The sequence below is a fragment of the Acanthaster planci genome, linkage group LG16 (genome assembly GCF_054643075.1).
Source record: "Acanthaster planci isolate LZ-2023a linkage group LG16, COTS_SCS, whole genome shotgun sequence".
In the NCBI taxonomy this organism is placed as follows: domain Eukaryota; kingdom Metazoa; phylum Echinodermata; class Asteroidea; order Valvatida; family Acanthasteridae; genus Acanthaster; species Acanthaster planci.
In genome coordinates, this window is record NC_141792.1 from 13,544,746 (window position 1) to 13,571,395 (window position 26,650).

Below are 26,650 nucleotides of genomic sequence, written 5' to 3' on the forward strand. Positions count from 1 at the left end.
CGTCCGACTAATCGAACTTGCTTCGTGTCGCTTGTCGCTGGTTTGAAATAAACATAGGAAGTGGTACTTGGTGCAATGTTTAAAAGCGCTATAGGTAAACTAACATTTAGTTTTCACAGCGTCATCAGTCAGATTGACCACAATGTAGGCCCAGGCTTCGTGTACATGTATTATGTACATAATTATGTTCTTGCTCTGAAGTTTGCGGGATTCAGTGGCCTGGATCAAAGCAGATGAAGTGCCGCTACGCTCAGAGTTTACTAGTGAGGCCTAATCCCTTCCTAAGGAAAGTCACACCCTTAAATTTAATGGTTGACAAAAATCATGTTGAATATAAAGACGTACATCATGTACACATTTACATGTGCGAGGCTAGAGCTTCCAATAAGAGTCAATTAACGGTTAATTATTATTAGTTATGGCATTGTATGACTGGAAATGTAACAGTAATGCTTTCAATAACTTTGCGATTTTTTCGTTGAAAGTCAAATACACATTAACATCGTTTAGTTCAACTGATAAAAATTGAAAGGTTTTTATAGCATTCAATAAATCATATCGCAAACACTCGATGCATAAATGTAGGCCGACTTAAAATGGTCAATGACAAAGGAGCACAGCAACTATTGGAACAAACCTACCTTTGAATTCAAAGGCCTGACCAAATTTTGAAAGATAATATTTTACCGTTAAAGGAACCAGGAAATTAAATTTTCTTAGAATCACTTTTTTGTATCTCTGTACTCTTCACCCATGTATGAAGATTGTTTGACATCTTGTTTGAGTTACGTGAACTGAAAGGCGTTGCACTTTTTCATTAAAAATTGACATAGAATTTCGGGACAAGTGAGGGCGCTTTTGCTTTGATGTAAATCCAGGAAGACATGGTTCAGGTTGCATGTTTTCATGTTCAAATTGTGAATCACAAATTTGCTATCTGGGAACACTTCTGTGAAAAGGATTTTTGCTTTGATTATTGCCGTATACTTACACAGCAATAAATCGCGAAAGAGAATAAAATCTGTCATAGCAGTGGTTTAAAAAATCTAGAAATATATGTGCACAAATCAGTGCAACATTGAGATTCAGTGCCTTGGATGACATCATAGTTCTGCTCATGAATATGCAAATTGCATTGCCTAAAACAAAAAAGCATCAAAATATTGTTTAAAATTGCACAACAGAAATTGAAAATGAGGTTAATTGAAACCCAAAGATGCAATTTCAAGGGTTTCTAGTAAAATTTATAAATATATTTCTATTTCCTGGTTCCTTTAAGAGAAACACAAACGTACCTTATAGATAAGTTCAGGCTTGAATAAAACGACAGCTTAGCGATTTGGTGCGCCCAATGGGAAAATACTTAATCGCATCGGACCACCGATATAAGCCTTATTAGCGTGGATAGGACCACGGTAATAATGTGACAGCGCCTCCAACGGTAAATTCACTCGACGAAAAACTGCAGCTTTCGTGTGCATTTGTAATTCCACTAACCCTGCACAAAATGTTTGCAGGAAGTACAATTACACGTGTACTGAAGTTCTACCTTTCGTCTTCCCCAAAGGCAATTTCATTTGCAGCTGCCTCTGCGAGATATTCGGCCTCCTTGGTGTCAACATAAGAACGGTACCGACATTTATAAGTGAACCCTTAATGTTGATATCATACAAAGTCCAAAACGGGAAATTTACTGACAAAAATTCATAACTCCCATTGATCCATATAACCTGAATTTTTAACATCCAACCCAGTCGGCAAATTCATATAAATAAACAGAAAATCAGACCACAAACGTTAATTATTCTTGTAATTTTATTTGAACGCTGTCCTGTGGACATGGTGAAAAAGCCATAAAGTGCCGTTCGAGATCATTAAAGTTGGTACTAATACAAATGCACTATTGTTCCCGCTAGTCAAAGCCTTTACGGGAAGAATACTAAACCTTATAATCCACTGACGCCACAAACGTAAAAAGTGCATATAGTATACTTTTAAACTAGTCTACAAGGTAAAATTATGTGGATAAATCAGGTAGTGAGACACACAACCAATTATTGCAATAGAACACGTGCATGACAATTGGTACACGCGCATTCAATGCGTTGACCAAGAGGGTATCGTCGCGTTATTTGCAAAATACACGCACGCCAGAAGATTGAGAATGCGTGCGTGACTGTGGTGCCCACATCACGGAATAATCTATGGCTATCGACGTTATTTTGATAGGAACCTCATCAATTAAATTAGGACGAGAAACGTTTGATATCTTCATAGCTACCTTAAAACCAAGAGGGGAAAATAATGAATGGTTTCATTTCGACCCATTAATAAATTTATATTGTAAGCCTCTTGAAATCAATGTTTCAAAATAAATGTTACTAAGTAACACAAAGCCTTTTATGATTAAAAAAATTATGTACACTTTGAAATTGGCACAAGAATGGAAATGAGAACACTATTGGAACTACTTAAGCATAATGCAATGTTTATGAGTGATCATTCAAGAAGTGTGCGACTATATTTCCACATCAACTCTTAATTATTACAAAATAATTTTATAAAGATCAAGAAGGCACTGAGGAACTGCATTTTCATCTTTTCATAAATCCTGTCCAGGAACACTTTACAAAGTGCAAAAGACAAGGAAAAAACAACTTCGAAGAACTTTAACAACAAACTTTTTTGCCCAACGGTGCAAGCAATTTGAACAATTGGAGAAGCTATAATTTAAACAGACAAGCAGTATCCGAGAAACGAAACAAATGCTGAACAAGCTCAGAAAATGCAATTTATCGAACTACTTGAACTTCAACGCAAAATCATATTTAAGGAACAGACTTTGCCTATAGTACACATCTGATCATTTTGCTTCCATCCAATATGAACTAACGAATTATATTCCACTTTTTCCAAATGTAAGGATAAGCATTGTAAGACCCATTTAACACATCCAAGGGTGAAAGCGGGACAGCCGCTAATGACGAAGTATAATTTGTTCATATACAAGAAGCACAATTCTTTACTGTAAATGAGAACAGATCCATCACACTGACCTACTGTCGTTCATCAAATTTCCCAGAATTGTCAAACTTTGGTGAACGTCATTGGGATTTCAATGTGCCTTTTGGAAAGAAAAAGCGAAATTACCGGTAGCGTGTCACGTGGCTTTATCATTATAATCAGGGCACCTGTACTACCTAATTCCATGGTTCTAAATTTTTGACTTCGAGAAGGGTCGGTCACTCGTTGAAAAAAAGCGGGTGAAAAGTGATCTGATTCTCCCCGAAAATTCGGAAGACAATCACACTATTATCGGTAGGAAATTCCAGACAGGATCGACGGCATTAAAGATTTTTTTCTCGGTCGGAGTAAAAATAAGGGTCGGTCGGAAATGAGAACCATAGAATTAACCACAGACACCTGCAGGTAAAATCAACACATTAGCTTGATTGTTTGTCATTTCACAGCTGATTTAGGCTAGCACATTTAATTAGTTAAGTAAACATACACCTGCACAAATACGACAGCGATTCCATGAAAAACAAACGTGATGTTAAAGTTGCACTGATCAAGAACTCTGACCTGAAAGATAAACTTGTTCCATGCAAAAGGAAGAAAAAACGCAATATTGTGTATCACATTCATAAAACTGAACACGATTTCAATTTTAATCATTACGTATCGAGAAAAAATGAAAGTATAAATATAGGCATACTTTGCCACGAACGGCATTTCTTTTTTTAATCCGATACACTTGCTCCGTATCAGACTAAAGAGGTGAACCTCGCAATGCAACAACCAATGTAAGTGTTGTGTTGGCATCACTCTCTTGGAGTTGAACCGTTCTAATGGGTCCGGTACCATCTTCTTCACCCTGGGCGTCACCTCTAAGCTGGATGCCAGTGACGTCGTGAGCTACGTCATCAACCTTTTTCATAAAAGCTGAGATTGGATCCGATTCCACCACCAACTTGTCTGCTACCATCGAATCCTTTCCTACAATGATATCAGATCCTTGGAGCTTGGGGGTCCTTGGTGAATTAAGACCCTTGGTAGGTTCTGAAGAAACTAACGTAGCATCAATACCATTCTTCGGCCCTGACTTTCTTTTGAGATTGGAATTTTCTTCGATACCCTCGGAAGTTTCCACAGGACAGATGCCCTGGCTACCAATATCACCAGATGTAATTACATCTTGTTTTACCATTTTTCCATCCGACCAGTCTTCACACTGTCCAACTTCAAACTTGGATTGATTTATTGGTGGCTTTTGTGGAAGTTTATCTCCAGAATTTGCGATGTTCGAGACTTCAGGCATTTCACCTTCTTCGTTCACGGCTTCATGCACGCTTCTTGGTTTCAAAGATGACCTTTCTCGGCCTCTTGAATATGCTCCTTGCATGCTCACTCTACCACGACCCCTTCCTCTACCACGACCCCTGACAAGCCCTCTTCCACGACAAGATCTACCCCTTCTACCCCTTCCAGAGGTCTGAAGCCTTGAAGAACCACGTCTTTCAACTGTTACAGAAGCCCTGTTAGGAACGTCTTCAATGACACTTCCCAGTTTTTTCAGACCTGCAGGAGCGGACATTTCCTGCCTATTTAGACCTCGGTAAAGTCGGCCACCTCTCGGGCGCCCTCTGCCTCTACGCCTCCCACGTCTTGCTACCTTAGGTGGACTTGCATCTAGAATGTGGCTAAGAGGATTCCCCCTCTTACGCGCTCTTCCCCTTTTTCGTCCACGAGGTCGCCCAAGATAGGTTGGAACATTAGACAACTCTCCACAACTCGACACGGCAGGACTTCTCTCCCTAATCGGGTATTTCTTCAACGTTGGAAGGCTGGAATTGTCTGCCTCACTCTGTTTCAGTTGTGTACTTTGGGTCTTTCCTGTTACTGAAGCCAAGTTCCATGTTGCCATGCAACGTGTTTTCTTTTTCCCTTTTTTTGAGAAGATAGGTCCGACACTCATTGGTCTTATCCTCAGTTGGAAAGATGACGCAGTGGGAGGTTGCTGGTCGTTGTCCATGGAGGGAAATTCATCCTCATTGGATGCTGCGACTTGTGGACCCAGATGCTTCCCTATTCTATCATACAATCCACCTGCTGCACTGTTTTCTGACGTTTCCTGTCGGTCAGTCATTCCCGATTCCTCAGCTGTCTTCTTGTTAACGTCATCAAGTTCTGAAGTATCCTTGCGTGTGGTCTCCATACTGGCCGTAATAGAACTTTCATTGTTTGTAGACTTCGGAGTTTCTTCATCTTGAGTATCATTCCCTGAAACACTGGTCTCTTTTTTCATTGCGTTTTCCTCGATATATTTCAAAGGATCTACGACGTCAGCAGGACGGAACTGGCATACCAGTACGTGTTTCTTTAAGCTCTTCAGATATGTGTAGTGGTGCTTGCAAAATGGACACTGGTGTTGGTAGTTAAGCAACGTCTGGTCCTTTTTCTTTGTCATCAGTTTCACTTGCATGATCTGGTTGAGTTTCAGCTTGTCTCTGTTAGGACACATTCTCATATGCCTCTCCAACTTGTTGATGAAGTAGAATTTCTTCTCACAGCCGTGACAAGTGTGGATATCATCCATGTTGCCTGCTGGTTCGCGACGGGAATACTTCATGGGGTTGTAGATTTTTAGGCCCGGTTTAGCTCTTTTTGGCCTGTCTGTGGAACCGGGCTTTGACTGCTCGTCTACCTGAGGTTCTTCTTTGCTGTTATTTAGCTTCCAGTCACCCTCTGTGGCTGCTTGGGACGCTGACAAAGCACCAGGAATCCTGACATCTTGACTTCTTTCGACTATTTGAGCACCTGGTTGACTCGTCTCTTGTTTTGCAGCACATTCCATGATATGTTTATGGAAGTCTGCAATACTGTCGAACTCCTTCTCACACTTAGTGCATCTGTTAACTAACGTGCCACTTAGTTGTTCTTGGTTCTTGGGGTCAGCCAGCATGCTCAGGTAACCAATTTGGCGCGCATGAGCAAAGGGGTGATGCCTCTGAGGGTTGAAAGGTACATGTTTCCGGGGCGGAGTTTTGCTTTTCACGGGTGCGACCCCAAACGAAGATGACTTCACCGGAATCGTTAATTTACCGATTTTTAGGGGATTGAGTTTGCTCATCTCCTGAGCAATGAATGACACTCGTGGTGATTGCTGTGACCGGATGCTGGCAAGGGGTCTGGCGTGAACAACCCCCTGTCTGGGGTCCGTAAAATTAAGTGGGCGTAGCTCCCCCGTGTTTGTCTCCCTGTAAGTGTACTCCTTAAGGCCGTGGCTATCCACCTGATGTTTCTGCAGATTGGATAGGTAGGCAAAATCCCTTCGACAGACACCACATGAGTACATCTTCTTGACGTGGTGGTGCTGCGTACGATGCACTGCAAGTCCAGAGGGATTCTGAAAGAGCCAAAGGCAGAACTCGCACTTATAGGGCCAGTCTTTGGCGTGCTCTATAACGTGTGCATTCATAGATGTCATGGACGGCAAGACTTCACCGCATACGTTACACGCAAAGTCCATCTTGGTAGGAACAAGTGCGCGACCACTCACGTCTTGTAGTGTTGCTTTCTGAAGGGAACTGTCAACAGCTGTGTTTTGGATAACGTCACTGTGACGACTGCTTTCGCAGCTCAAACCATCCTGATCCTGAGCTTTACTGTGCGTTACTGAAGACGCAATGGATGATTGCCCTGGGCTACTTACTTGAAAAAGGCATTGTTTGTTGTCTTGGGACACAGGTGTTACCGTGAAGTTAGGAGGAGAGAAAACCTGCTTCTGTGAAGAATCCAAACTGCTAGATTTCGTCCCCGTACCACATAAATTGGATGGCTTGATTTCGGTTTTGATGGGGTAGAACGTCGGGGAACCGGAAGTTCTATACAGTTTGCTCAAATCGGAATTGCGAGATTTCACTTGCAAGGCTGCTTGAGCATTTACCACCTCTAAAGTTCTCTGCAGTTGTGTTGACATTATGGAAGTACTTTGGCAGTCACTGACGGTCGAACTCATGGTAGTTAGAATGCTTTTTGCCTTCTTACTGAGATCTAGGGGAACTGTTTGTTCGGGTAGTTGATTAAAATAAGGAAGTGGTTCTGTCCCTGTGTTGTCAAGACGCAGTCTTTTGGGAAGACTTAAATCCAAAGCAGAATCACTGTCACCAGACTGAGCGTAAGATCTTTTAGTAGCAAGGTCCATTGCTCCAAACTTATCGAAGTTGCCGATACTTGAAGAGCGTGAGGTTACCTTGATACCCTTTGTTGGGATATATGGTCGGGGCTTCTCAAATTCGCCGTTGGGATCTCCTCGGGCTGCATAAGGAAAAGGTGCGGAGGATTGTGGTTCTTCCTTGGGGAACGAGCGCTGAGGCAGAGAAGCAAGAGTCCCCTCGTTTGGACTTCTTCTGGAGAATGAAGAACTCAAACGTGGACTCAACTGAGCGCGTTGGTACAAGCGGGTCTGGTCAGTTACGGTATTAGCATACTGAGGACTGACGACAGAGAACTGACGAATCTTTGAGCCTTGGTGGAAACCCTCTTTTGTCTGGTTGCTTAGAATGACTCCTTCGTTGTCCACGCAATTGTGGGTCGATTTGCGAGCTGAAGGGGGCTGAAGAGTCGACTGTGTTTGATCCTCAGGCACAAGCAGTAGGGACTTAACATCAATATGAGCCCCAGAGTTTATGGTGACGGGTGGGCTCGCGGAAGGGGTGCATGAAGATGGTTGTTTGGCAATCTGCGACTTGCGCACGTCATTAGTGATGTCACTGGTATAACTGAATGTAGGGACAGTGATAGGAGTCACATTTTGTTGTGATGAAGTAGGAGGATGGGTGTGGAAAACCGCAGATTGATTGCTTACAAGGGGACTATCATTACTTACAGCCGTGGTTGGTGCTGGCAGAATGGGTCGCACTCGCTTCCCGCTTACTACATACAGCTTGGTAGGTGGCTGCATATTTGTTACCGACACGTTAGGCGATACTTGGCGTAAACGGGAAGTGGACACAGTGCCATGTGTTGAAGAAACATCACTGGAGAACTGCGGGGCGGGCACTGGTGCTCTCTGATCACCTGACATCGATGTGTTGAGTTTAGCATTGCTACTGTATGGACTTGTTTCTCCCTGATTCACGAGGAGTTTGGTTCTCCTCTTCCTCATTCGGGCAACACTGACGCCGTGCACAACTCGCTTGTGACGGTAGACATTCGGTAAAGATGCAAACATCTTGTTACATAAGTTGCATGGGTAGATCTTATTGATAAACCGTTTCTTCTCTTTTATCTTATTGAATTTAGCTTGGGACGACTCTAGCGGGATCGCGTAACTTCCTCCTACTTCAGATGGTTGATCCATGGCATGAGTTTTCAATGAAAGGTTTTGGAAATGTCGTCGTGTGGAATAAGTAGTGGGATTCTTTGGAATGTCTTTAGATGATTTGCTTTGTGATTTCACTATCGTTTCCTCAATACCATGACCGGCAATGCGAGCTTGGTATACGCGTCCAACTCCCGCCATATTGTTGTCGTCTGACGGAAAATCAGCGTTCATTTGATGCGATATGACGTGAGCGTGGATGGAAGGCAGACTATCAGTTTCGGCCTTACAATACTTGCACTTGTACGGTAACTGCCCCGAATAGTGAGCTTTGACATGGTCGTCTAGCGACTTAAAGCAATCAAACGTAAGTTCACAGAATTCACACGCAAACGCCAGCTTAGGCGGGGACGTCACTTGTGTCTTTTGTTGCCCAATTTTCTCTTCCAAATTGCTTGTTTTGGGATCTAAGTCGACCGGAGGCAAGGAGTCTAGCTTTGTTTTCTGAATGATACCAGGAGCTTCCATGCCTTTATCGACGAGAACATCTTCCTTATTACTGTTGGCACTGGTCTGTCCATTTATTAGAGGTTTAATCTTTCTTTTTGTAATTTGATTAAGTAACTTTTTGCTGCCTCTTTTCGCTCTGCGTCGCCTTCTGAAGGGTGGACCAGTGCTGTTCACAAAGTGGCTTCTGAGTTGACTGACGGTCTGGAAGATCTGGCCACACGTCAAACACTTCACAACATTCTTTTTGTATTTTGTTGTACACAAGAAATCAACTTTCTTCAAAATATATTTGGGATTTCGAAGAGTGCATCCTGTTGATTTTATACCTCCAGCTGGCTCATGGGATAAATCCTTGGTAACAGCGTTAGGTATAGATAAGAACTCTGCAGATTCATGGCATAAATCCTTGGTAACGGTGTTAGGTATAGATAAGAACTCTGCAGATTCATGGGATAAATCCTTGGTAACGGTGTTAGGTATAGATAAGAACTCTGCAGATTCATGGGATAAATCCTTGGTAATGGTGTTAGGTATAGATAAGAACTCTGCAGATTCATGGGATAAATCCTTGGTAATGGTGTTAGGTATAGATAAGAACTCTACAGATTCAGCTACTTCACCCTGATTCTCAAATTCGATCTTGTCACCACCTTCTTGAAGGGTCTGATCATCAGTACCTTTAGTTTGCAACAAAGAGGCAGACTGTTTATCGAGCGATGAAGAAGAAGATTCCACATCCTCTACAGCATCTGTTGCCAAACTCACATTTTCCACCAAACAGCTGTCTTCGCCCACTGATTGCTTGCTGAGATTATGCCCGTGTTCAATTGTCTTTGTTGTTCCATTAGCCCCCTGTACGTCTCCAATGTTGTTGCCAAACATCGGTGATATCAGAGGAGGGGAAGCACAGGAGCTACGGTGGGTAGGTGAGACCTGCATCTGGATGGGACTAGGACACGTATCTGCGCTCTGATCGTCTCTTGCAACGTCACTGTTTATCTTCTCGAGGACAGGCATTCGATTCGTACCCTCTGTCGATTCTGAAAGGAAAGAGAAGTATCATACTGGTGAAATTTATGGCTCAGGGCGGAGAGAGATACAGACTTTAAATGTCGTTGCCGCCACAACTTGGAACGACCTCCTTACCTTTCGGTTTCAAGAGCATGGGTTGAACTTCGTTCCATTGGTTGCAGAAAGTAATTAAATTCGGTTGATTCAATGAGTAGGGGAATTTCCGTGATTGTCTTAAAGACTGACCAACAATTCCCCATGACACTCAGTCACTCAAGGGAGGGGTAATTACTATTTCCCCAGTTTAAAATACGTATTTTAATGCCTTCCAGGGTTTAAAGAATTTATCTGACGAAAGAGCGTCCACTGAGATACAATTTGTCAGTTTTACACTGACAACCAGCATGAATAGAATTTTAAGTGTATATGGGTGTAGAAAAAATAAGAATAATTATAGTGCAATAATATGCTTTGTAGTTGATGGCTGTAAAGCTTTTCACTGGCCCATTATTTGCATTTTTGCAGTCACGAATGACTGAGCACATTAATCTAAAACAATACCGTAGCCAATTAGTGGCCTTGATGTGGGTCTACTTGAAGTCACCTTATCCAACGTTGACACGTTTCTCACTTCGCAAAAACGGCAACATGAAGTTTTAAATTCAAGTTGGCACCGACTATTTGAGTATTATGATTTCAAAAACGTTTGAAATGATAAAAAGACTTATACACAAGAAACAGTATTAGCGACGGCGCATTTTTGAGTCAGTTCGTCTCAAGATGTTTCATAACAACTTCGCAAAAGTACGTGTGGTTCATATAATATAAATGCTTTATTATACTTTGAAGCCAGTAGAGTTCAGATATGCATTACTTTATGGGAAACAAGAAGATATACATCGCCCATGGAAATCAGATACAGCTTTAAATAGACGTACAGTGCTGAAAACTAGCTTTCACGCAAAGATAGTACAGCGCCGAAGGCGCAAGATAGATAACTCTGCCGAAAAGGTGTAATTACCATGGGCGCCATTCGAGCAAGCGATACGCCTGCGCGGTTCACGGTAATGCTTAGGCACAGGCTCACCAGGTGTAAGTGCCTACCGCGGCGCCTGCGCCTCTGCATTAATGTGCAGTGCGCAGGTGTACCGCTTGCTCAAATGGCGTCCATGCGATTACAACGTTTTACGTGTATTCACGGTGACATTCTCCATCTTGCGCCACTACGCGGCGCTATACGATCTTTGCTTTCACATAACTACTTGTTTTTCATTTTGGGTAAAGACCCAGTGCTTGTAAAAAATATGAGGGCAAATGTAAAAGGCCAGGAATCCAAGAATATATTCAACTGAAATCAGAAGATACAAAGAGGCTCAGAAAAATAAATCAGATATTATGGAGTCGCACCATTTGAATGATCTGTAGTTAACTCTGGTACGTTCTCTGGGCTTGCTAATGAGACGACGTTGGAGATCTGAATTCCACCTAGCGCGATAGCGAGAGGATTGTGGCCCGGAGAGATCGAGTCTCGGCCGGCTTCAGACTCTGTCTCTGGCTCAGCTTCATCGTCGTGTGCCTCCGAAGTTTCATTGCCTGATGTGTCTTCCTTACGAGGGGAGACCTTGGCCACGTGACCTGTTGAGAACCAGCAAAGCAGCTCCTTGCCCGAGGGAATATCCTAGCAATTAATGGACAAGTCCACGGAATTAAAATCTTTTAGATAAGTGCAAACAGTGGAAACGTGGGAAACTATCTATTCACAAGAAGGGATCATTCCACTGAAAGCTGACCATCATAGTTACGTATAATGACCAAAGGCATACCAGAAGACATGTGGTCGTAAATGTTGGCTAATAACTCTTAAGAAATTGCCTTAACTTTTAGTGACTTTGGGTACAAATAAAATGTGTAAATCTTTGCACTAAGGTTACAAAAATATCAACAAGTTGAGCACTTGTTTGGGTGTACTGTCTGTGACAGATTTAGAAAAAAAACAGAAAGTATCCAGAAGAACAAATATTACAGGCAGCGCATTAACATCTAGCTCAGCAGAACATGATCGAGCCAAAAAGTTTAGAAATAAAAAACAAACAAAAGAATGTAGCAGCATCTTACCCTCATAGCTTTGTAGAAGATGTTCTTTTTCTCTTGTGAAGCTAGGATGTTCTGTTCTTCGAAGTAACGAGCACTCTTCACATAACGCATCCAATTACCAGTGTTTGGATCAGCTGCATCGATGCAATAGAGACGACGCCCTTTTGGACCGCGGATCTGTTATAGTATATCAAATGACGTTTTCAAAAACTGTATTATTCACACGGTATATCTTTATGCTCAAGTACAAATTGTTTCAAAAAGGCAAAGCACTTTGCTTTGTAGAATCACATAATCGGGTAACCAATGTCCATTATTCTACTGACCAAGTCTAAAATATTGGGCCCTGAATTGAACAATAAATTAGAATAAAAAGGATGTTAAAACAGTACATCAGACACAAAGATATCGAATTCGAATCTACGTTTTGCAACGATTACAGAAAGCATTCACCAAATGTGCCAAATTTCCAATGGGATTTTTAGACAATATCCTTATGGACAAAACGAAGCAGTAATTGCAGATGATTAAACACGTTTTTGAGTTTCACTTTCAAATTAGTGACAAGAAATTTCTTTCATTTAGTTTGACTCCTTTTTCACAATGTAACAAATTATGATTCGTACATGCATTACATCTGTTAGGTTGTAATCCATACATTGAGACTTACTTCCCAACTGTACGTATCATCATCTACGTCCTGAAGTTTCTTCTTTTGTCCTTCAAATGGACCAAAAACCGTTCCTTTCTTTATAGTCCTCTTGGCCCAAACACCTAAAGCGAATGAGTAAAACATTCATTGAAGAAGTCAGGCCACAACCCTTATATAGGTTTTTATCTTAAGGACAAAATGTGTTTAACATTACAGAAACTGGCTACAGTGATATGTATTTTATACTTCTGTCTAATTCTTATTCTTTCTGTAATAATTGCAGTATGGCGTCATTTGGAGGCCAAGTCGATCTCAAAGCAACGTAAATATCCTGTTACAATCGCCATTGTGCTTTTCAAAGTACCAGCACAATAGTTAATTATTAAAGAAAAACCTGGCTCCAGGGAGCTAATGGAACAATTCTAAATTAAACAATCTGGGCAGCATCTGTGTCGTTGACAATGGACTCCAAGACGAGTCTTACCTGTGTGTTCAGGAAACATGGACGATTCCTTGAACTGCAACTCTTGAGGAAGATTCCGCAGTATGCGATCTGGCACCGCCTCCATGGCGGACACGCCTACCAAAGGGATGCATAAAAAATATACTAAAACTGGAGTGTAGCTTTTAATTTTTTTCAAAGAGAAAGATTTCTGATAGTAGAAATATGGGCAACAAGCGAGAGTTCATTCCAAGAGACACATTTTTTTCATTCAGCAAAGCCTGCATTTTCCATTGTCCATTCAGCATGGACACAAACTAATTGTACAATATGATTTTATTTCCTGTGGGAAAAGGTGTGTGGTAGTGGTTGGGGCACTCCGTGACCTGGCAGATTTATTGGAGCGTAATACGCCCTAATACGGTCACGCCAATTCTGCCAACAATTACATGGCTATATCGTCGGTTAGCTGGCACGCTGCATTGTGACTAACAATGGCTCTACATTGTATAATGCTGCCCATTTTCCACCGATGTGTTGTACTGCTGTGTATGTATTGCATGTACATGTATGTTTAGGCACCAGCAAAATTAACCCCCGTTCTATGTTCAAATCAACTCTTGTTACAAATGCGACTGTGCATAGCCTTCCGGTCGTTCAGTTTAGCAGGTGTCAATATACTGCAGACGTATTTGAAACCTGAGAGGCAAGATACATGTACATGTATGAACAAAAGGCACATTCGATGCACAATTCCGCCATTAAGTCGACTGACTTTTCAAATATTGCAATTACATTTGAAATTAAATCAAACAATTAGGAGAAAGGTTAAAGTTTTCAATCTTTCAGACATAGTATTTGTTTGGTGTTCACAGATACATTACCAATAACCGATAAATGTGCACTGTCAATTCGATGTCGGAATACAAAATGGCATATCATCATCTCAGGATTTTGAGTCAATGGCGCGACTACGTCATTTGAAATGTACACAATCTTTCTGTGGCAGCAGTAGTGATTCGACATTTGGTTCCCCATGTGCTAAATGTATTCACCCTAGGCGATCCCTGGAAACTGCACCCCAGTTACGTAACTATAGTCAGTATGTTTCCTTGGGGTATAAAGACAACTTCAGTCAGTGTTCCCGAACTTAATGACACAATTGGAAAGCGTCAATGATAGACTGAAAAGGCACCGAAAACAACTTAATAATTAAGAGACAGTCCCGTGCCATGATGCAAATTCAGCCATCCATTGCCAATTTCACGATTTTAAAGGATGTGTAATTGCAAACACCGTCAAAATCTGTGGGTTATAATGAATGCTAGAAATCATCCTTCTGACCTCAACTCATACCAAATTACTCATCTGCAAGGTATCTTTTGCGGTAAAGCATTTTGTGAATTGATCTATCATAATTTTCAGCAAAAAATGGTGTTAAGGCATATATATATAGTTTAGATATTAAAAATGTGAGATGATAAACAAAACAAAAAATAGACGTACATGTAATAGGGTGAATGTAAATATCACGTTACACGGTCGTCGTATGCAGACTTCCAACAGGTGTTTCCTTGGTAACAAATATTTCAATTAATTACACGAGTGAATACAAGTGTACATTAATTGGAAACTTCAGAGCATGAACATTTCAGAGGGAACACTTCATAAAAATAAACAGAATTAATGTTGCTTTGTAAAATGAAATGACACAATACACCTGTGGTTATTCAAAGCCGTTGTATACAATGTTCAGTGCACATCGACAAGAGGTTGTATAATAAACCCTGCCTGAAACCATTCATGCGGAAATAATCGGGTTGCTCAAAAACATTTACATTTACGTCCCTGAAGTAAACTTGAAAGCTGGAGTTGTTTTTTTTTCTGCTGAACCACGTGAAAAGCGCACTGACGGTTATGAAGGGTCTTCAAGTTGAATTCCCGCTGAAACATCCCCCTAATTCTTTCCCCGAGGGGACATCGTGTGGCAATTAACAGAACGACCTTCGGAAATAAGACCAAATTTGCCTGAAAAAGTGTAACCCGTGAAGAATCTTTGACCCCAACGATCTGTCACGAATGCTTAGTATGCAGGGAATTTATACCAGGCGACTCATGGTCGACCCAATGGAGAGAAAGACTCGCTAAAAATACATGTAATAATACAAATACTGTAATTAAATTGATGAAAAAAAGACAAGCAAGAGTGTGATGCCAAAACAAAACTACTATACAACTGCATTTGTCAGTGCTGTTTTGTAAAACCTGTAAATTTAGGAATCAAGAACCCTAAAAACGTGATGTAGTCACATTTATGTAATTGATCGCACTGGCTAATCATAATCATAGAATCTCAGTGCTTTTAACGAAAGGTAGCATATTTTTAATTAAAAGTAGTTCATTTTTATCTACCTTATACATTCAAGCAGTCACTTTAGCCACCCAAAAAATTTCGAGGTAAATCCTTTCAATTTAAAAGGCGTCGTTATTCTATGAAGTTCTGTAACATGAAAAAGCGCGCATGTCCACTGTCAAAGCATAATATTTATCCGTCTACCCGTATAACATGCGCTCAGTACGTAGGCCCTAAGTGATATCTGAAAGACATATCAACATAATGAGACACATTGATTTCCCCTTAGCTATAGTTATGGTAACGTCTTGCTACTGCCTATAGTTTTCATTACAGTGAACCCTTGTCAGTGTCCCAACGATGGTTAGAGTCCAAATGTCACAAGTACTGAAAAAGGGGTCATGGGTCAATTGTTGATTCCCTGATCAGTGTACAGGGCCTATCAAGGGACAGATCCTAATCAAAAATGAGCCAGTGTACAAATGTTACCGTATTATCTGTGCCCCTAACATATGTAAAGTAACCATGGAAAGACCGTGTCTAAATTATTGGGCTGCGGCTTGAAATTACAAACAACTCTATATATACTGGCAGCTGCGACTGTGATAGACCTGTGTGTAAGTTGGACATTGCCTGTTTCACAAGAGGAGGTTCTAAGAATAACCAGCTGTGCTAACTCGACACTGGTGTCGGCACACGTTCTCTTGAAGTCGGCACCCCAGGCACATTTTCGTCCTCCTCAACCGTCTTGGCACACAAAAATGATCGTTTTCTTCTGTGAGCATTTGTGTGTTTTGTATTGAAACGATTATAAACTTATGGATGATAGTTAAGAGTATTGGTTCCCATGCATAAATTTAAGAAAACGTGTTTTACCCTCTAGTTTTGATGATTAACAGTTTGGTATTATTTTAATCATTATAAAAAAAAGAAAATATTCAGCTTCGTTTATGAAATCCATAGATAAAAGAGAGGAAATAAGTGAACGGATGTTGATAACTGATCTTGTTCTTAGTTGTTTTTCCACAAACAATGTTCTGGCGGTTTTGTTAATTATTTTCTTTTTTTCACAGTGACTGTTAAATTAACATTCTTGGACCTTTGTACCATGGTAAACACTAGAATTTTTGGTTTGTTTTACACTCGTTCAGTAATGAGCTGGTCATATGAATAAGAAAAATCAAATACGCCCAGATTCACTGGCTTCAATTTGAGAACTTTTTAGCATGGCATGATATGCAATCAAAATAATGAAACTAAACCTTGACTTAAAACGCTCGAGTATAAAAACACAATGATTTGATAAACATATAGACGCAAACTTTACAAAAACGAGACAAACAAGTTTAATCCCCGCCCCAAATCAACTCCCACATTGCAAGCATATAAAAGTATGGACATAAAAAGCCAAAATAGTAAACACAACTGGAAACACAAATAAACAATCCGTTGTATTGAGGATGTCAATACCGCTTGAACCTGGGCTGCTGGACTAACTTAAACTGCCGCCCCAATAGTCCCAAATGGCCACATGTAATGTCCGTTCCCTAAACTACTCCATCGTAAACTGATCTATGCCGAGTTTAGAACTGCAAAACCTACAAATAAAACCCCACTTGAAAAACATGTGACCCTTTGTTTGGTGAAAGGATTCAAGGACACAACGTGCCCTTTTGATTTCAAGGAACGATCTATTGTACAGATAGTTTTAGAGGTATTGATAATTCCTGGATTGAGCGACACTTGCCCCGTAGCACCTTCACCAGCCGTAACTTACCTACAGTGGTTTGTTATAAATGCATGACCACATCACACGTCAACAGTACACCACATCAAATTGTATCCGATGATCTGCCTTTGAAATTTGAGAAAGACTTAGATTCGAAATGGCAGACCCTCGAACATTATTTAAACATTTTGTAATCACTTGACTTGGGCAATGCTTTTCTTCAGAGAATGCGCATTAATGCGCCAAAGCCAACACTTTGCTGGCTGCAGCCTGACGCCGCGTCAACGTATTCAACACACATGTAGTCAACTAAACCTAAAATTTTGTCTTGCCTAAACCATTTGGCAAGGTTCCAGGGTTGGCATAACTTCAGTCGATGCATGACTCGAGTCACAACAATTAGTCAATATTACAACTCTACAAGGATATGCGTCAACCATAACTAGAACTGAGCTGTCTCAGTTTTGACTGTTTTTCAGATAGCATAACTGCAGGGCAACTGAACGCACGTACGGGTCAAGGATCACATTTTGTGTGGATCGCGTAGCGCGCTGAACGTTGCAATGTACAATGTTTATACGTGAATAAACCAAAGACCAAAATGAAGTTGGACCTACATGGGTGTGTGTAGATTCAACCATAGAGCTACAAACCCAACTGACCCTATAGCAATAACTTGTCACTCGTTTTGAACGGCGAACGCTGAATTTAGGTCTACGACAGTTTTTAATTGTGTGTGGCAGCTTTGCTAGTGCCCAGCAGTGTAGACCAATGAGCTTGAGGTTAACATGTGTCTCGACACCGATAGTTTCGGCATGGTTTCGGTTTTGCTCGAAATGCTGGCTCACTTACTTGGCACAATAGAAATGTAAGTGAAGCCACGCATGTAATGCATTGTGCTTTGACGTACGTGTTCCAATTTGTACACCCTTCTACATGTAAAGCAACGACATCCAATTCCTTGAGTTTGCTGTTTCGAATGATACGAACACTAGTACACCTCCTCGAATTGTAATGATTTTGGCAATATTTAACGAGTGTTGAAAATCAGCAAAGATTACATGCCCTTCCGAGGGAAGATTTCACTGTTTTTCTTTCTAAAAATTTTTTTTGATTGCTAGCTTCGACAAGTAACGTAATAAATCAATAGTGATGTGCCAAAGTTCAACAATAAATTTAAGACTGGGTGGCCATTTTTGTTTAAAGTTTGATTGAAATTAAAGATAAGCCCACAGGAAGATATTGTCAACTTCTGTCGATGGATCGTAACCTGATAAAGAAAATGAAATCAAGCAACTCTATGCAAGTGTACACGCGCTGAACACATTGTCAAGATCAATGCCTAACGTTGGTAAAGCTATAGACTTTAACAAGTCTATAATTCAAAATTTTATGTTTATTGAGCTCATTAGTTGTAAATTACATCTTTTTGACATGAATTTAATGTTTTAACATCTCAATTCACAACATTAATTTCAGTCACAACAATAATTGTTCCTGAAATCTCAAGCCATCTTCAAAACATAGAAGCACAACGGATGTCCGATTTGAAAGCAACCACACTGTTTTTTACTCTTAAAATTTAAATCATACAGTTGGTGTTAAAATAAAGCGATTTAAAAACTTTCAAAAGGTTCATACGAATAATAAATTTGCATTTCAATTTATTCGTGGAAAATGCACCTTTCTTTCTTTTTGTGAAAAGTAATTCGATATCATATGCTCAGTAAAACAATCAAAATTCACATCTGCCCACACAAAGGTTGATGGCGTATCAAAGGCTATATCGAGACATGAATCACAGAGCAAGGATGAAGTGACCATACCCCATACCAAGTAGGCCTGCTGACAAACATGTTACGTAATACACTAAAGGTTTAGCAATCAACACTGGTCAGCCCGGGAGGCACACAATCAACTATACGTTTTTGATAATGAAAGACTGTATCTACGACCATGTCCATGCAGTTGAAGGTTGTAAAACAGGTCGAAATATGTATAAAACAGGCGTTTCACAATAGTGCGCCTTCAAGAGTTTGCAACGCGTTGGCTAATCACAATGCACGAATCTGTCGACCCAATGTGCGTTTGGAACTTGTCGACAAATTTTGCGCATTGTGATTGACCAACGCGTTGCAAACTCTTGGAGGCGCACTATTGTGAATCGCCCATATCCCATATTGCCTGACCTTTCTTCTTATTAGGCCTACTGTCTTGTTTTCTTCATTGGTCTTTTTGTCAGTGGTATTGTCTATTGGTAATTTCCTCAGATATCCGCAGTAATGATATGCTGACTAGTTTTTTTTACAAAATGTTGCGTATTACATACATGCATTTCAGGAAACAAATTGCCTTTTATGAACGTGCAAATTTAACTCATTTTCAATTTGATTTAAATATAACAATTGAAATACTGCGACTTATTTAAATCAGCTTTTTGAAATTTTGAATAAGTCTACCTAATTGGATTCAGGCTGCAATCAGATTCCCATGCATTTAACTTAAAATCACAAACAAATAGTTAAAATCCTTTCTGGAAACTATTCATCAAACATATCACTTGACGATCGAAATTCGTACAATTTCAACGGAAGGGGAAATAAAAAGAACGACCAAAAAAACCCAAAACAAAACAAATTGCAAACTAGCACAGAGAGCCTGCATATCACTTTATATTAAAAATATTCTGAACAGTTTTTTCCGATTGTGTGAATTTTGGCAAGAAACTAAACGACAATTATCTCTTGACGCGGGACTGTTTAGGCTGAAACTCCTACCAAATCTCATTTTTTAATCGACTCCAACTCTGAAAATTACAATCCTTAATTTAAAAAAATCTTTTCGTAGACATCACAATTAATTTCCTCCTCAGAACAGATGGAATGAATGTTGCCGTAAATACAGGATTATAGCGCCACGTCCACTCAGCATCATGTAGTTTTAAACTACTTGCCATACAGTAACACAACACTCGCATTATCTATTCATAATAAATAAACCAGGCAGAAATCCGTGTCGCCAAATTCACACAACTGTAAAACTACAGACACGGCGGCCTCAAACACGGCTCCAAAACGAAGACAACCCCCATTTTTATCACGTACTTCGCTTGTAAAATCTGCGTGCCCCAGTTTATTACACAACGCCACGTAAGCAAGTCCCATGGCATTAACGTGTACAACTACTGTACATGTCCGCCACACACACAGACATTTTTTACAAGGTCGTTTTTTTTCCTTTCGGCTTCAACTTCCTTGCCGTGCTAATTGTGCATATAACACACATGAGTGATATCGTTACTTTAATGTCACTACAAGTCTCTTAAGACAGAGCCGACGTCAGGACAGACAAGTATTCACTGTGCCACACATGACAGACAGGATAACGAAACAGTTTCAGCAATGTCCAGACTATAATGGTTGTGTACACAATCATCCACTCGTACCAGGAACTTTACACCGTTAACTTTTGGGTCGTAAAGAATAACAGTAGTGCTATTGTCAATGCACGACCACAGAAAAAGCTACGACACGAAACAGTATATCACCGGGCTTTCCAACGCAAAATATTTTCTCACTCACCAAACTACGTTTTATGAATATATAAACATGACAAGGTGTATTCTTACCTTGCCGAAGGCAGTCAATTTTGGGCAATTTTTGAGCGGATGAAGCCGCACAGAGGAAAAATTCACCGCGGAATTGGCGCTTCGAAAACAGATGTGGAATCCAAAATGGCGATAGACCATCGGTGCGCGCGCAGCTTTTCATGTTGCTGGTCGATGGTGCGTAGTGGCTTTTGTAACCAAGTAAACTAGCGCGTGAGTTTTGGGGTCTGGAGGGACTCGAGTTGACCGCATGGTGTCCTTTTGTCCCCTGTGGCACGGTTTGTTATTGTGTTAGTGTATACAACCATTTCTGTATCTGAAATCTGTAAACGCAAAGACATAAAAGCACCGCAACTCTATAAGAATGTTTCGGTTCACCTCTTTCAGGTCTAATTGATATACTTTGATGTAACTTTTTGTTTATGGTGTGAGAAAACCTGAAAATTAGACATCTGGGCCCACATCACGCCAGTTTGTTTATACTGAATGTCAAGAAGATATAGTAGCCTAATTCTCACTTTGTTAAGGATTCTTTTCAGATGGTGATACGTGAAACGATCTCCATATGGCCGTTTGTAGCTTCAAAAAGGCTGAGCCTCGAAGCCCTGAGAAAAGTAAGAAAATTGCTATGACATTTATCACGTCGCACCAGCAAAGCCAGTTGCACCATTTAGAGGAACTTAAAAATTAAAAAAGAAAGAGCGGAAAACATATGGCTTACTGCATTTCAAAATGTGTTATAATTCATTTCCTGTTTATACACATTGCATGCACAGCCTTAGCGTATAGATATCGAAATTGCCATACAATGATAATGGATGAAAAATTCAAAACAATGAATTTCCGTTTGTGATGAATACTGAATATTTATTAATTTGAAATTGTACTGGATTTCAAGAACTGCAGTTCATAAGATTAGAAATGAATTCCGCTTTTGCTTAAATTAATCAAATTTCCTGACAGTTTCAAAACATTCCTTTCATTTCACATGAGAAATAAATCGAGCACGGCAGTGATTTTATGCAGATATGACGAGTGATCACAAATGGACCCTGGCCAATAGATTATTTTAGGCCGATAAAATATACTTGCGATTAATCAGACGTATATGATGCAGATCATGGTGGAGTAAAGACAAACATAAATGGAAGGGTAATTTCAGACATCCGTTGCCACATGTTCACTGCATAATTAAACTAACCAGTTTTATCTTGTCAGTGAATTCATCGCACAATGAGCTAATTCACCTGATCTTAATCCCTGAAACTACTGATGCTTGCATGATTATTATAATAAATTATGACTGAAATTTCTTACTGTCTCGGTACGGTAGCGATCCCGATCGACACACAGTAATTAATTGATATAGACACAATGAAATAACACAATGCCGTTTTCTGGAGATTAGTTGTAGATATTGTATTTAAATGATCTGATGTGGAAAATATATAAATTGACATATAATAACGATACGCATTATTAAATACACTAAATTTCCTAACTTCAACGAGTATTCAGTAAAAGGAATGATCATGACTGCCATGCACAGTCCCACTTGCTCCGGTATTCGATCGAGACACATCATTATGTGAGATCACGAGGTTTGAATATACAGGGGCTCACGCGATCTGTCAATATCTACTCTGGGACAAGAGATCAATATTGCTGTCTTTGGCAACTGCTGATGATGTCACCACTTCTTTATTTTCAACAGAGAACGGTTATTTTATATTTTAAAAGAAAAGAAGCACCAAATTAAAGCACTTAATCAAAATAGAGGTAAGTGTTTTTTTTTCTTTCGTATACATTTTGAAATGTGACCTGGAGTATATAATAGCACCAATACTTCAATTTTTTCATGTTGCCTCAGTGCGTGCTCGGGAAAAAGTTTTTGTTGTTTCTACTCTTTCTAGGAAAGGCAGTGCAGACACAAACATATAAATCTCAAACGAAAATTTGTAATTCCCAAGAATTTAAAGAAAACAGTGCGATGACCCGTCATTTCATTTACTGCTTTGCCTATACTATTTGCCTTGAGGAGAAGCACCCACTTATTAGTTGAAAAGAAGCCAGACTGGTTGGGAGTTTTCATTTTGCTGCTAGCCACGTGCGACCGTAATGCATTTAGTCGTTCGTGAACCAACGAAATGCAGTTCCGACCAAAGGAGCCCCCATTATTGGGAGAATTGCGCCCTCTCTTGGTCCAGCTCAAGGCTCATAGGTCAGTGTACAGGACGCTCACGTGATATGTTGTGCTGAAAGCAACTTTACGTTTTATTTGCGAACAATACATTATTCACATGGATAACATCCCTTTGAATGCAACTGTTTTGCTATGGTTTTGGCCGTAACACACACACGTTTGACTCGACTATAATAATTCGAAAATTTAATCTTTTCTTGGCACAAAGAAAAAAATTCAATGACTGTTAAACTGTTTATCATTAGCACCTCTCATGTAATGAAATACGAACTATCAGATGAAGAATTTTTTTTATTTGTAATTTAAACAAATATGATACACAAGCAGTTACCAACTGTACAAGTGCATAAGATAAGTAGAAGCTGCCGTTACGTACGTTGGACATGTACACCGTTCAAGAATAGACTGTGCAATTCAACACTGTTGTAAACACTTTCTTTTACCAAATATTTGTAAATGTTTAGAATGTTGGATATTGGAATACCGTAAGCAATTGTACACAAACGTTTAGAAATTAGACACGAACAAGTTGTGCCATTGTTACAAAGTAATATCGCAAAATTGTGTTGGACTTATTTCATTTCAGTTTGTATCAATGTTTGTAAATTGTTAGTTGTACATGTAATTGTAAATTTGAATGCTGTCCGTCTTAGAACCGTTTTATTCAAATGTTTGTGCGAATAAATAAACCAATAATAAAGTTTTAGAGTATAATACGTCTGCCAGAAAAGACGAACTTTAAAGTGGAGCTGCAGTGACTTTTTCTTATACACAATTTTTATGTAACTTTATACCCTTCTTTAATATGCATCAAAAAGTGTCCTGTTTTATAACATTTAAAATTATCCATGCTGCTTTCCTGGAAAACTGAGGGCGTTGTTGGTGCGTCATCTGGGGACGTCATAGTTTGGTGCATAGGTTTTTCTGTTCAAACAGTGAATCCAGAATTTACTTACTGAAAACATTCATCGATTGCTTGCTTATTGCTTTGTACTCAAACAATTTAGTTCGGTAAAATCTTGTTTTAAGAAATTCAGTTTTGTGTGTTTAAACCAATGTAATTTTGAGACTTTCTTCCTGGGTTGACGTCACGGTTTTGTTTCTGAATATGAAAATTCTATTGGCATAAAAACTAAAAAGCCATTGAAATGCCACTTGAAAGTAGTTAAACAAACATTGGAAATGAAATTACCTGAGTGCATTTGGAAGGTCTTCACCAAAAAGTCTAATGTATAGCTACCCTTTAATTATGGATTTCATTTGTTAAATCATATACCAAGAGGTTCCCTCTGCAGCTTTAAAATCACTTTGAATTTATATGTTTAAGAAAACGACCACTCTTTCATGCCACGCACATCTGCACACCCTCTGTTAGTATCATTAATGTTGTCCTGAGTTATAGGCCTAAATCGTTTTAACAGAATGTTTCAAAGTTTAACCTATTACTGGGTATGCAAAATGACCCGCTATGCAATGCTGTTCTGAAGCAACATGGAATACCCGTAGTTGCTCAAAGGACCATAGGTCAAAGGACCAAAGGTCATAGGTTTAAGCATGGTAAGCATGGCTCAGTCGTGGCTTCTGTAATCAAATAAAATCAATCAGACATACAGGAGCCTTCTGCTTTAAACACAGACGAAGCTCTTTGATGCGTCTTACTTCGAGAGTTAGAATTTTGTACAGTCAGCTAGTCTGCCAATATACAAGTATTCAATGATTTTTTCTGAGTTCATCGAACACACTGAACACAGTTGGGGTATTACAAATAGCAGTTTGTTTACTGTTTTGCTTATTCTCGTTTGTAGTTGTATATTTCTTCATTGATGAAATATGTTGTTATGCATCACCCTCAGGCTAAGTGAACAAATATTGATATTTTATTCAGTCAGCCAATCCTTTTGCCAACTGGAGTGTCAGTGTGGATGCTGCATGCCTATAGTTAAAATGTGAAGATCAAATTACTGGTATGGATTTAAGTGCAATATGCGAAACGGAGGAGTACAGCTGTTATGCTGTCAAAAACGTAGCTTTGGGCTTGTATTTTAACGATGACTGGGCTATAACCATGTCTTCATCCGCCATTCTAGCATTAAAGCAAACTATAATCGGTATGATCTGATTGTCGATCACTTTACAAGGAAGCCTTTACGACCAGCTGATCTTTATGATTTACTAAGATACGATAGAATTTTCGAAACTTTTCTTGCAAAGAATTGTCATACCCACTGCACTTTAGAAGGCAGGCGAGAAAAATCCTCTCAGGAAAAAGCAAGAAAATTCTCTCTGCAAAATATATGGTTTGGAATTGCTGAGGTCTAAATTATTTTCTCCATCCCCCGGTAAATTTTTGAAGTGATTGGAACCAAAGGTTTGTTGCACTGACTTCTACTCAATAGAGAGAAGTGCCTAGGCATATTTTAGTATTCAGTGAGTGGTTACAAAAGAACAAAATGGCTTTAAATTGAATGCAACAACCTGACAATTCCCAGTGTATAATGTAACTGTTCTGACTGATAAAAGAAATGGAAATCATAATCTGCGAGTACATGTAGTAGCAAGTCTCATAAGGAAGCAGGGCTTATTCTTTTTGACAAATTTTATCTCAGGCTGACCCCCCCCCAGGATTTCACCCTCCAGCTTTGACAGCACGGCGGTACTCATGGAACGTTTAATATTACTATTAGAGATATCGTTATTTTTTGGAATATCTCTTTTGTGAGGAGATCTCGATTAACAATAATGATATCTCAATTAGAAATGGTAATATCTCTATTTCATTTTCGTTTCAGAGGTTGGGGCGTGTGATTGTCTGAAAAACTGTTCTCTTAGGGAGCCCTACAATTCGTGAAGGGTTGGGAAACCATCAGATTGGTGGAGGCTCAGCCAAATGCCAACCCACGTGTCAGTGGGCGTTCAGTGCATGCTAAGTTCAGTCACATCCCTCGGCTGGAACTGGGCATGCTCCAGCCCTTACCGAATGCGACATCGGCTGCTTCCGGCAAATTTGCCAAACTGGATGGATATTTTTGTTTTTATTTTTAACATTTCTATATTCTTATCCGTGGGTCGTCGACCAGCTGCAGCCAGACGTGCGATTCGTCCGTCATCTCGTCATTGGCGATGAAGCTAGGTTTCCTCTCAAAGGAAAAGTCAACTCCCCCAATATACGAAAGTACGCCCCCAAACGACACCCACTTTCCCTCTGTTAACAGAACATCTTTCAATGTGAGGAAGTGAGTGTCATGGATTGGCCCTTGCGCGAAATGGCAGTGGCCTCATCTTCAGATCAGCGTTTGTTGGGGCAACCTCAACGGCTGTCGTTACTTTGAAATGTTAAATCACCATCCTTGAAGACAATTTCGAGGTTCAGGAGCGAAGTGCGTTTAGGCGCCTGTGGTGGGCTCAAGATGGCGCTCTGGCTCGTTGTCTACTGGTTGTCTGTGACGCGTATTTGTTTTCCAAGGAGAGTTAGGGCAATGATCATATATGGGCGTGGTTAACTGCAAGTTTTATCAATTTAGTGGACACTTAGAAACTTAAGTGGTAAGGTAAATATCAGGTTTAACTTTCCTATAGACCTTTTTCCTGTAGTTTCACGATCGTGCTAGACCCACGATGTGTTGTGATGGTAGTGAGTACATTGTGCTATTGTGTTGTGATGGTAATATACCCATTCAAGATAAACTCGGTCATTCATGCAGCGATGGCACGTGGTTGAAGCTG

General features: G+C 40.0%; 1 protein-coding gene across 2 annotated transcripts; it reads right to left on the bottom strand.

Annotated features, from left to right (window-relative positions):
- Positions 1-1,797: 1,797 nt before the first annotated feature.
- Positions 1,798-20,903, bottom strand: LOC110979050 (uncharacterized). Of its 2 annotated transcripts, XM_087147405.1 has the most exons (7): positions 20,746-20,845; positions 14,542-14,608; positions 13,078-13,173; positions 12,612-12,715; positions 11,963-12,118; positions 11,255-11,525; positions 1,798-9,876 (listed from the first exon to the last, which is right to left on the bottom strand). In XM_087147405.1, exons 3-7 carry the CDS (start codon positions 13,160-13,162, stop codon positions 3,773-3,775), a joined length of 6,720 nt encoding a protein of 2,239 aa, XP_087003531.1. In that variant the 5' UTR covers positions 13,163-13,173; positions 14,542-14,608; positions 20,746-20,845; the 3' UTR covers positions 1,798-3,772. The 2 variants fall into 2 exon arrangements, with proteins under 2 accessions (XP_087003531.1, XP_022090221.2); XM_022234529.2 differs by lacking the exon at positions 14,542-14,608 and having other exon boundaries at positions 20,746-20,903.
- Between the last annotated feature and the right edge of the window lie 5,747 nt (positions 20,904-26,650).